Source organism: Coregonus lavaretus (genome assembly GCF_964263955.1).
Source record: "Coregonus lavaretus genome assembly, chromosome: 1".
NCBI lineage: Eukaryota > Metazoa > Chordata > Actinopteri > Salmoniformes > Salmonidae > Coregonus > Coregonus lavaretus.
The window spans coordinates 25,153,080-25,166,165 of NC_139988.1; the positions used below are offsets into that span (position 1 = coordinate 25,153,080).

At 39.4% G+C, this 13,086-nt stretch overlaps 1 protein-coding gene across 4 annotated transcripts in view; it reads right to left on the minus strand.

The window, feature by feature from the left end:
* The window catches only part of LOC311131344 (CUB and sushi domain-containing protein 1-like), a gene marked incomplete at both ends in the record, with an annotated part of 555,203 nt that overhangs the window by 306,062 nt on the left and 236,055 nt on the right, over positions 1-13,086 (minus strand). For all 4 annotated transcript variants that reach the window (XM_084164287.1, XM_084164286.1, XM_084164285.1 and 1 more), the window contains one exon: positions 7,353-7,465. In XM_084164287.1, the coding sequence (XP_084020413.1) occupies positions 7,353-7,465 (113 nt within the window). The remainder of the gene's footprint in view (positions 1-7,352; positions 7,466-13,086) is intronic.

The window sequence follows — 13,086 nt, forward strand, 5'->3', positions numbered from 1 at the left end:
TTTTCAGCAACAACTAAAAACATGAACTCTAAGAGGCAGCTTGGATTTGATTGGATATGGAGTTTGTCCTTGACCGTCGATACAAAGATCTGTCATTAAAACCACAAACACTCAGCGCTGATTGATCTGAATATCAATGTCGATCTTCCCTCATACTGTAAATACAAATACATTCACACAATCTGAATTAATGTGTTCATACATTTTACTTTTTAATTGTGTAAACAGATAAAACTCTCCACATATTGGAAAGTATCTGGGCTATAAACCTTGTGATATAAAACTGACTGGAAGTTATTGACAAAGCTAACAAATATTTACTTGTAAAGGTGTGGAATTGTAGATAAACATCTTATGGCAAGCTCCAAGGCTGGTGTGTGTTAAATATGCACATGCATTATTTATTCATTTATTTTTAGTCATTTAGCAGACGCTCTTATCCAGAGCGACTTACAGGATGCATCTTCAAGTTATTCAACATAATCTGTGTGCACTGTGCTTCAATCATTCAAATTACTTCTGTCTCATAATTTAGCTATTCATGGGATTAGCTCATTTTGGTCCTCTGTAGCTCAGCTGGTAGAGCACGGCGCTTATAACGCCAAGGTAGTGGGTTCGATCCCCGGGACCACCCATACACAAAAACAAAAAAATGTATGCACGCATGACTGTAAGTCGCTTTGGATAAAAGCGTCTGCTAAATGGCATATTATTATTATTATTATTACCTCACACTACAGGCCGTCCAATATGTCCAAACCATCATCTTATTGCACAGGTGATAGTCTATCATCCTTTGAATGCTCTGCAGCACTTGATTATTGCATCTTGGGCTTTTTTTTCAATATGAAATATCATTATGGCTCTAAATGAAGCTGTTGCAATATAAACACCCATGAGGTGTATGCATCGCAGCACAAATGTAAGCACTATACATAAGATGCAGGAGTAAACATCTTCCTAAAGGAAATAGTGAACAAATTTCCCATTTAATGTCATGGGAAATTCCCTTATATACTGACCAGAAATATAAACGCAACATGCAACAATTTCTAAGATTTTACTGAGTTACAGTTCATATAAGGAAATCAGTCAATTGAAATAAATTCATTAGGCCCTAATCTATGGATTTCACATGACTGGGAATATAGATATGCATCTGTTGGTCACAGATACCTTAAAAAAGGTAGGGGCGTGGATCAGAAAACCAGTCAGTATCTGGTGTGAATACTATTTTCCTCATGCAGCGCGACACATCTCCTTCGCATTGAGTTGATCAGTCTGTTGATTGTGGCCTGTGGAATGTTGTCCAACTCCTCTTCAAAGGTTGTGCGAAGTTGCTGGATATTGGCGGGAACTGTCGTACACGTTGATTCAGAGCATTCCAAACATTCTCAATGGGTGATGTCTTGAGACATCTGTGGCATTGTGTTGTGTGACAAAACTGCACATTTTAAAGTGGCCTTTTATTGTCCCCAGCACAAGGTGCACCTGTGTAATGATCATGATGTTTAATCAGCTTCTTGATATGTCACACCTGTCAGGTGGATGGATTATCTTGGCAAAGGAGAAATGCTCACTAACAGGGATGTAAACAAATTTGTGCACAACATTTTAGAGAAATAAGCTTTTTGTGCGTATGGAAAATTTGTGGGATCTTTTATTTCAGCTCATGAAACATGGGACCAACACTTTACATGTTGCGTTTCTATTTTTGTTCAGTGTAGGATCCTGTTGAGAATTAATCTCCTGTGAAAATTGCAGGACTGAAATAATGATTAATACTTAACATGGTGGAATGGGGCAAAGAATGCTGAGTGTTTGACTCTTGTTCAGTGGGATCTGAAACCAATAAAAAAGATGTGTGGTTGTGTACCTAAGCTTAACTGCTGCAGCACATGCCACTTTTTCATGCCTCCAAAAATTCACAGATTTGCACACACAGCACACCACTACATTCAAATGCATACATCGCTACCAACTGCAAAGCAACATGATGGTTTGTTAAAGGCTTTAACTTTTGGCAGTTTGACATAAGATAAACACTTTGATACCGCTGTACAATTTTCTTGTCATTTAAAACATGAGCTATATGTATCCTCTGCTGGTTGGTTGTATTCTCTCTTATTTTGTAGTTTTTTAAATTATATTTTGTCTCAGATAATATTTCCAGCAAATAATATTCAGATATGTCTTATGGCTGATTTTAAAACGTCTTCATGTTGCGCTGTGCAAGAAAGGTAAAGAAATCCCTTGACAAGAGACTCAAAAGGAATGATTAAAAGTGGCACAGGGATTTAAATCCTTCCAGTTTGCCAACTTTAGTGCTTTGAAGACAGCATCTTGGTGGTTGCAGTTAGTACTATGGGGAGCAATATCTCTAACAAACCGGAGAGGCGTTGGTTGTTCATGGGCACTTCCTCTGTACTATCTAGTACAGCTTGTTTCATACCTGGGTGTGACATGTAACCAGTGTGGCTCCCATGCATTTTCTCAAAGTAATGTGTTCAAAGGTCCTTTGAGGAAAGTTACTTTTTTTCCATTGATCTAATATGAGAGACGGCACTTCTAAGATTATTTTGTTACTCTTCTTGGATTGTAATTGAACACACTTTAAGTGTGTGTCCCCATAGAGCCTTCAGACTAAAAGGCTGAATAAAATAGCATATTTGCATGCTACATTTTACATTTACATTTTAGTCATTAACAGACGCTCTTATCCAGAGCGACATAGAAGTGCCGTTAGAAGTGCATACATTTATTTATATTTTTTGTAGACCTCTAACATATATTTTTCATTGTTTCATAAAACATAGTAGCCCAATTATTTAATATAAAGCTGATTCTTGGCGTAAAGCACTATTCTGAATCTTCAAGGCTTGGTTAAATATCGGTTGGACTCTCATCCTACTTGATGGACCAGGCTCCATTTTAAGTTTTCAATCTATGTTGGGAAATTCATTGATTTATATCTTTGGAGCAGTACCCTGCTGGAGTTGTCCATTTTCTGCTGCAGTATTTTGTCCTTGTCATTTATTTGAATCTTTCCTAATAAAATATTAGTGACAATGACTGAATTAAAATGGGATCACTAAGATGCAATATTGGCCCTCCTGTAGCTCAGTTGGTAGAGCATGGCGCTTGCAACGCAAGGGTTGTGGGTTCGTTTCCTACGGGGGGCCAGTATGAAAAATGTATGCACTCACTAATTGTAAGTCACTCTGGATAAGAGCGTCTGCTAAATGACTAAAATGTCAAAATATGGGTTTTTATAATAATATGGTTCCAAAACACAGCCTTTGTCTTTTCAGAACAGGTTTGTGCTCTCAATTAGCTTCATCAATAGTAAACCAATTAGCAAACATAGCTATTTCTGATTCCTGAGAGCATCTGGGGAGGTAAATACGCTGCTAGGTTATTTATCAACCTCGCACACTGCTGTGCCAATCAAGACAGGCAAATAGATTAGCTACAATTAGTCAAGTGTAATGGCCCATAAATCACAATCTAAGGGCTGCTGGGAAAACCTACAGGTTGCATAGTTGAATGACATAATATCTCAATCTCAACTGCAATAAACTGAAAATGACAAAAACAATGCTACTGTACCAAAGGAAATGTTGTTACCATCAATACTATTAACACTCTAGGGGTCCAGCAATACCCTTCATCATAACAATGGTTGTGACACTTTCATCAATGAAATCCTGGCCTGTATCAAATTTCTACAAAATCCCAGACAAAATCTGCAGTCAATTTAATTTAGACTCCAATGGTTACATTGACAATTAATCTTTGTAGGCTTAAATAGAGCCCATTCAGACAACCAGACAAAACACCCTTATTAACCTCTACGGGATCGGTGTCCCGTATACGGGACGGTTGAGCTAACGTGCGCTAATGTGATTAGCATGACTGTTGTAAGTAACAGCAAACTTTCTAGGACATAGACATGTCTTATATGGGCAGAAAGCTTAAATTCGTGTTAATCTAAGTGCACTGTCAAATTTAAAGTAACTATTACAGTGAAAAAATACCATGCTATTGTTTGAGGAGAGTTCACAATAACAAAAAACGTATCACGGCAACTGGTTTGATACATTCACCTTTGAAGGTAAATAATGTACTTACATTCAGTAATCTTGCTCTGATTTGTCATCCTGAGGGTCCCAGAGATAAAATGTAGCATAGTTTTGTTTGATAAAATCAATTTTTATATTCAAATGTAGGAACTGGGTTCTACAGTCTGAACCCTTGCTGTCTCTGGCTCCACACCCACCCCGCCCGGCCATCTAGGTGTGTGAAAGTTAGTGTATAAGCTAATGATCCATCACAAATAAAACACATGTAGAGAGAACGCAATATTGCCAACCTTATTCATGCTGTAATATACAACATACACTAGCTGTAGTTCATTCTGAGGCAGTGGTTAGTACTAAGATATCAGTAGTCAATGCTAAGATATCAGGAGAAAGTGTTCTGATACAGTTAACATTAGATAAGCCCATCATGGTTAATTATTTCTTATCACTCACAGCAAGAACTAGCACACGCTACACACAATAAACCATTGTCCATAAAAGGCATTGTCACAACCAGGAACAATTGATGTTGCCAAATGAGACTGATATTGCGTTAGAAAACATTTAGGGAATTGAGTTTTGGTATCCCTTCACAACCCTGTAGCAATAACACAACTCTGAATCACTAGAGATGAAAATGTTCTGGGAAAAAGAAACAAAGAAAAAAAGCATGCTTATCCTTAGAAAGGTTTACGAGCAAAGTGCCATGCTCGTGCATCATTCATAGCTTAGGCCCCAGTGTCTCAAGAGGGCTCATGAAGTTTGCTACAGTGTATGCCAGCCTGAGAGATGGTTCCTACAAGGGGGGTGAGTTGAGACTCCAGTGGTATTTAGACTTCATGGAAAGTATATGACATGCTGTATTGTCCTGACTGGGTCAAAGTGGTTTGTGCTGTATACTTTATAAAACACACTATACAGTTTTGTAATGACCCTGGTTCAATACAGTTGTCCTGAACTCCCTTGAAATACCACAGCTATCAATCAACGACAGGTTTAATAATGCAAATAAAGCCAAAATAATGTAAATGGGAACATGTGCTAAGCAGACAACATCTACATCTCTCTGCACACAGCTTAAACAGTAACCAATTGACATGTTAAAGGAAAACTCCATCCCAAACCTATCTTTAGTTTTTTGTTTCATTAGTCCATTGTTGATATAGTCCCAAAATGTTTTGCATGTCAGCAATCAAGTTTTCAAGATATGGAACTTTCAAAATGCAGAAATACAGCTAGTATGATGCGGTATGCAAAATTCATCATACAGGCTGTAAAAACAAATACCAAAAGATTGTTTTTGAGTGTAATTTTCCTTTTAGCGCACACTACTTAGCAGTGTTTATTCATATGAAATGCACCCTGCTCTCTGAAAGCATTTTGTGACATACAGTGGGGAGAACAAGTATTTGATACACTGCCGATTTTGCAGGTTTTCCTACTTACAAAGCATGTAGAGGTCTGTAATTTTTATCATAGGTACACTTCAACTGTGAGAGACGGAATCTAAACCAAAATCCAGAAAATCACATTGTATGATTTTTAAGTAATTCATTTACATTTTATTGCATGACATAAGTATTTGATACATCAGAAAAGCAGAACTTAATATTTGGTACAGAAACCTTTGTTTGCAATTACAGAGATCATACGTTTCCTGTAGGTCTTGACCAGGTTTGCACACACTGCAGCAGGGATTTTGGCCCACTCCTCCATACAGACCTTCTCCAGATCCTTCAGGTTTCGGGGCTGTCGCTGGGCAATACGGACTTTCAGCTCCCTCCAAAGATTTTCTATTGGGTTCAGTTCTGGAGACTGGCTAGGCCACTCCAGGACCTTGAGATGCTTCTTACGGAGCCACTCCTTAGTTGCCCTGGCTGTGTGTTTCGGGTCGTTGTCATGCTGGAAGACCCAGCCACGACCCATCTTCAATGCTCTTACTGAGGGAAGGAGGTTGTTGGCCAAGATCTCGCGAGACATGGTCCCATCCATCCTCCCCTCAATACGGTGCAGTCGTCCTGTCCCCTTTGCAGAAAAGCATCCCCAAAGAATGATGTTTCCACCTCCATGCTTCACGGTTGGGATGGTGTTCTTGGGGTTGTACTCATCCTTCTTCTTCCTCCAAACACGGCGAGTGGAGTTTAGACCAAAAAGCTCTATTTTTGTCTCATCAGACCACATTACCTTCTCCCATTCCTCCTTTGGATCATCCAGATGGTCATTGGCAAACTTCAGATGGGCCTGGACATGCGCTGGCTTGAGCAGGGGGACCTTGCGTGCGCTGCAGGATTTTAATCCATGACGGCGTAGTGTGTTACTAATGGTTTTCTTTGAGACTGTGGTCCCAGCTCTCTTCAGGTCATTGACCAGGTCCTGCCGTGTAGTTCTGGGCTGATCCCTCACCTTCCTCATGATCATTGATGCCCCACGAGGTGAGATCTTGCATGGAGCCCCAGACCGAGGGTGATTGACCGTCATCTTGACATTTTCTAATAATTGCGCCAACAGTTGTTGCCTTCTCACCAGGCTGCTTGCCTATTGTCCTGTAGCCCATCCCAGCCTTGTGCAGGTCTACAATTTTATCCCTGATGTCCTTACACAGCTCTCTGGTCTTGGCCATTGTGGAGAGGTTGGAGTCTGTTTGATTGAGTGTGTGGACAGGTGTATTTTATAAAGGTAAAGAGTTCAAACAGGTGCAGTTAATACAGGTAATGAGTGGAGAACAGGAGGGCTTCTTAAAGAAAAACTAACAGGTCTGTGAGAGCCGGAATTCTTACTGGTTGGTAGGTGATCAGTTCTGGATCACAAATTAATTACTTAAAAATCATACAATGTGATTTTCTGGATTTTTGTTTTAGATTCCGTCTCTCACAGTTGAAGTGTACATATGATAAAAATTACAGACCTCTACATGCTTTGTAAGTAGGAAAACCTGCAAAATCGACAGTGTATCAAATACTTGTTCTCCCCACTGTATACTATGCCGATATTCAGACACAGATTCATGAATTACCCTATAATACAAAAATAACAGTCATTTATATTTTATATTCAGAATTTGGGCCATGGGGGAATCAAACGACTCTGGTGATGCAAGTACAATCCACTGCCAACTTAACCATTGAAATCGATATATAGTAGAGAAACAAGTCAATAGTAAGACAATTACCATTTTGGTAACACAAATATGTTCAGTATTTTTAAACCCTCTAATACATCAATCCAGCCAGGCTTTTAATTGGAGAAATATGCAAGAATAATAGGTCTCACCTTCATAAATTGCTTTAAATCCTTGTGCACTCACAGCAAAATCTGTCGTGAACCAAAGGGCCATTATTGACCCTGTGCTCACAATAGGCGACGGCAACATGAAGCCAGATAACCTGAGAAGAGAGAGAAATGTTACATAACATTTAGTCATTGTTATCAAATAATGAAGTACTTCACATTATTGTTAGTGGCCCCAGCTTTGTATGGTGCTTTTGTCTCAGATATTAACAGTTTTCCTAGAAAGAAAGTAAAATGAAAATGCTTTACACCCAGCAGAAAAGAAAATGACATCAGGCACACAATAACAAGCATGACATGGAACAGAAGGACCATAGCATTGCTAGACCAGCTCAAGGACCCAGGAACAAAGAAACAGCGTATGCCTTCACTAGGATCAAACACTAACACATTCTGGTGTCAGAGCACATGGATAAGATAGTGTCACATGGACAGAGTGCAGCCCACAGAAACAGTGCAGAAATGACACAGAAATAAACCCAACTGATGTTCTCTGTACGCTTACATCGCTAGTGTCCACATTCAATTATAGATAAAGCTCCCCAAAATGTGTATCGCTGCGTGATGTGCACTCACAACTTTCTATTTCCTAGAGCCAGTTCAGACTGGTCAGATTCTACTGCCAAAATGTCCGTCCATTAGGTGTGAATGCTAAACCAGAGTTGGGCAGCATCTTGTTGACCTGTTAATGCACAAGCATTAAGATAAGTAAAGTGAAAGTTATGTAGCTTATGTCGATAATTTAGCTAATGTAGCTAACTTCTAACAATCAAAAAAGTGTTCCTGAACAGAATACCAAGCAAATACATAATATTTACTGGATAATAAAGGCATTATTGTTCATTTGTTACAATAAAGTTTAGGTACAAACACCTAGTAACCAATATTATTAATATTAATATCAATAGTTTGCAGTTAAACAAGCTAACATGCTAGCCTACAATCTTGATTCAACAAATTAAGCCAAGAGTTGTAAAGTCTGTAAAATAAAAAGTGGTAGTAAAGCACTAATCCATTAGGTCTATGCAATAATCATTTCCCAGAAGAGGCTTTTAATCCTTTCTCAATGACACCCTTACTCATGGCTGATATACATTTACATTTATGAATCATATTAGTCAATGAAATCAAACACTAAATATAGATATTTCTCTACACTCTTAGAAAAAAGGGTTCCAAAAGAGTTCTTTGGCTGTCCCCATAGGAGAACCCTTTTTGGTTCCAGGTAGAACTATTTTGGGTTCTATTTAGAACCATCTGTGGAAAGGGTTCTACGTGGAAACCAAAAGGGTTCTACCTGGAACCAAAAAGGGTTCTTCAAAGGGTTCTCCTATGGGGACAGCCGAAGTACCCTTTTTGGTTCTCAATAGCACCTTTTTTTCGAAGAGTGTAACTAGCTACCAATGGCATCCTTATACTGTACTACTGCAGCATGTTCCCAGAATTATGTATGCAGTTCTTGTTTCCAGTAGAGTATCTATCTGCCTGGCAGGTCTTTGATCAATCATTCATTTTCCGCTAATGTAATGTCCAGTGATTTTCCCACTTACTTTTGTTCTACATGCCATTTTGTGTTTATCTAATTTCAAACTTGAGCAGCGTATGAATCTTTCATTCTGTGTTGGTACAGGAGACAACTGCACTGAATTATCCCCCACCTACCCTCCCGCCCTCCCACACACACACACACACACACACACACACACACACACACACACAGACACACACACACACACACACACAGCAATTTTTTTTTGCATACCCTCAGTGTATTATTACTGTTCGTTTCTGTTAGCTCACCAATGGCTGTCCACACACCTAGTATTACCGGGTAAAATAGATTGGCAGGTAATATGCCATAATCTCTTAAATGCCACGCTAATTAATATACAGTATGCAATGTGAGCCATCCAATCTTCCTGGGCCTGTATCTAATCCAAATGATCTAACTAATCCTAACTGGTCCTCTGTAGCTCAATTGGTAGAGCATGGCGCTTGTAACGCCAGGGTAGTGGGTTCGATCCCCGGGACCACCCATACGTAAAAATGTAAGCACACATGACTGTAAGTCGCTTTGGATAAAAGCATCTGCTAAATGGCATATTATATTATTATTATTATAATCCAGACACAGGTGTCAGCGTCAGAAACATGTTTCAAGCATATGCACATGGAGGACAGATGACCAACATGGCCTAAAGAAACAAAGGTGCTAAACTGTTTACACTGAGGATGATTGTGTGGACATTTGAGATGTCCCTGTGAAAACCTCTGGCAATAACATTGGTTTCAGTCAGTACACCACCAGTCAAAAGTTTTAGAACACCCACTCATTCAAGGGTTTTTCTTTATTTTTACTATTTTCTACATTGTAGAGTAATAGTGAAGACATCAATACTATGAAATAACACATATGAAATCATGTAGTAACCAAGAATTTGAGATTCTTCAAATAGCCACCCTTTGCCTTGATGACAGCTTTGCACACTCTTGGCATTCTCTCAACCAGCTTCATAAGGTAGTCACATGGAATGCATTTCAATTAACAGGTGTGCCTTCTTAAAAGTTAATTTGTGGAATGTATTTCCTTCTTAATGCATTTGAGCAAGGTAGGGGGGATATACAGAAGACAGCCTTATTTGGTAAAAGACCATGTCCATATTATGGCAAGAACAGCTCAAATAAGCAAAGAGAAAAGACAGTCCATCATTACTCTAAGACATGAAGGTCAGTCAATACGGAACATTTCAAGAACTTTGAACGTTTCTTCAAGTGCAGTCGCAAAAACCATCAAGCGCTATGATGAAACTGGCTCTCATGAGGACCGCCACAGGAATGGAAGACCCAGAGTTACCTCTGCTGCAGAGGATAAGTTCATTACCAGCATCAGAAACTGCAGCCCAAATAAATGCTTCACAGAGTTCAAGTAACAGACACATCTCAACATCAACTGTTCAGAGGAGACTGTGTGAATCAGGCCTTCATGGTCGAATTGCTGCAAAGAAACCACTACTAAAGGACACCAATAAGAAGAAGAAACTTGCTTGGGCAAAGAAACATGAGCAATGGACATTAGACCGGTGCAAATTTGTCCTCTGGTCTTGAGTCCAAATTTGAGATTTGTGGTTCCAACCGCTGTGCCTTTGTGAGACGCAGTGTGTTGCTTTGTTGTTGTTGTTGTTGTTCAGTGTGGGTGAATGGATGATCTCCGCATGTGTATTTCCCACTGTAAAGCATGGAGGAGGAAGTATTATGGTGTGGGGGTGCTTTGCTGGTGACACTGTCTGTGATTTATTTAGAATTCAAGGCACACTTAACCAGCATGGCTACCACAGCATTCTGCAGTGATACGCCATCCCATCTGGTTTGGGATTAGTGGGACTATCATCTGTTTTTCAACAGGACAATGATGCAACACACCTCCAGGCTGTGTAACGGCTATTTCACCAAGAAGGAGAGTGATGGAGTGCTGCATCAGATGACCTGACCTCCACAATCCCCCGACCTCAACCAAATTGAGATGGTTTGGAATGAGTAGGACAGCAGAGTGAAGGAAAAGCAGCCAAGAAGTGCTCAGCATATGTGGGAATTCCTTCAAGACAGTTGGAAAAGCATTCCAAGTAAAGCTGGTTGAGAGAATGCCAAGAGTGTGCAAAGCTGTCATCAAGGCAAAGGGTGGCTATTTGAAGAATCTCAAATATAAAATATATTTTGATTTGTTTAACACATTTTTGGTTACTACATGATTCCATATGTGTTATTTAATAGTTTTGAAATCTTCACTATTATTCTACAATTTAGAATATAGTAAAAATAAAGAAAAACCCTTGAATGAGCAGGTGTTCTAAAACTTTTGACCATTAATGTATATTAAGGCTATTGTTACCTTATCTACACTACCGTTCAAAAGTTTGGGGTCACTTAGAAATGTCCTTGTTTTCCATGAAAACATACATGAAATGAGTTTGAATTGGAAATATACCAAAATGAATAGGAAATGTAGTCATTGACAAGGTTAGAAATAATAATTGTGTCCTTCAAACTTTGCTTTCGTCAAAGAATCCTCCATTTGCAGTTATTACAGCCTTGCAGACCTTTGGCATTCTAGTTGTCAATTTTTGAAGTAATCTGAAGAGATTTCACCCCACGCTTCCTGAAGCACCTCCCACAAGTTGGATTGGCTTGATGGGCACTTCTTACGTACCATACGGTCAAGCTGCTCCTATAACAGCTCAATAGGGTTGAGATCTGGTGACTGTTCTGGCCACTCCATTATAGACAGAATACCAGCTGACTGCTTCTTCCCTAAATAGTTATTGCATAGTTTGGAGCTGTGCTTTGAGTCATTGTCCTGTTGTAGGAGGAAATTGGCTCCAATCAAGCGCCGTCCACAGGGTATGGCTTGGCGTTGCAAAATGGAGTGATAGCCTTCCTTCTTCAAGATCCCTTTTACCCTGTACAAATCTCCCACTTTATCACCAAAAAAGCACCCCCAGACCATCACATTGCCACCACTATGCTTGACAGATGGCATCAAGCTCTCCTCCAGCATATTTTCATTTGGTCTGTGTCTCACAAATGTTCTTCTTTGTGATCCGAACACCTCAAACTTCGATTTGTCTGTCCATAACACTTTTTTTCAGTCTGCCTCTGTCCAGTGTCTGTGTTCTTTTGCCCATCTTAATCTTTTCTTTTTATTGGCCAGTCTGAGATATGGTTTTTTCTTTGCAACTCTGCCTAGAAGGTCAGCATCCCGGAGTCGCCTCTTCACTGTTGACGTTGAGACTGGTGTTTTGCGGGTACTATTTAATGAAGCTGCCAGTTGAGGACCTGTGAGGCATCTGTTTCTCAAACTAGACACTAAATGTATTTGTCCTCTTGCTCAGTTGTGCACCTGGGCATCCCACTCCTCTTTCTATTCTGGTTAGAGCCAGTTTGCGCTGTTCTGTGAGGGGAGTAGTACACAGCGTTGTACGAGATCTTCAGTTTCTTGGCTATTTCTCGCATGGAATAGCCTTCATTTCTCCAAACAAGAATAGACATGAGTTTCAGAAGAAAGTTATTTGTTTCTGGCCATTTTGAGCCTGTAATCGAACCCACATTTGCTGATGCTCCAGAACCTCAACTAGTCTCAAGAAGGCCAGTTTTATTGCTTCTTTAATCAGCACAACAGTTTTCAGCTGTGCTAACATAATTGCAAAAGGGTTTTCTAATGATCGATTAGCCTTTTAAAATGATAAACTTGGATTAGCAAACACAACGTGCCATTGGAACACAGGAATGATGGTTGCTGATAATGGGCCTCTGTACGACTGTGTAGATATTCCATTAAAAATCAGCCGTTTCCAGCTACAATAGCCATTTACAACATTAACAATGTCTACACGGTATTTCTGATCAATTTGATGTTATTTTAATGGACAAAAAATTTGCTTTTCTTTTGAAAACAAGGAAATGTCTAAGTGACCCCAAACTTTTGAACGGTAGTGTATAATTCACAGAAAATGTATGTGTATTCTGTCACCAATATACATATGTCCTTATGTTATATTGACAACACTATTGCTTCAACTAAAGGGATACAACCCTAAACAGCTTCAACTTGCTTAAACTCCATCTTAAATGCACCCTTTGTTCAATGAGAATAGGCTCCTTATCCTTGCTTGACATTGAATTATTGTTTGGGTTAACTCTCAGTTCCTCTTGGCAAATCACT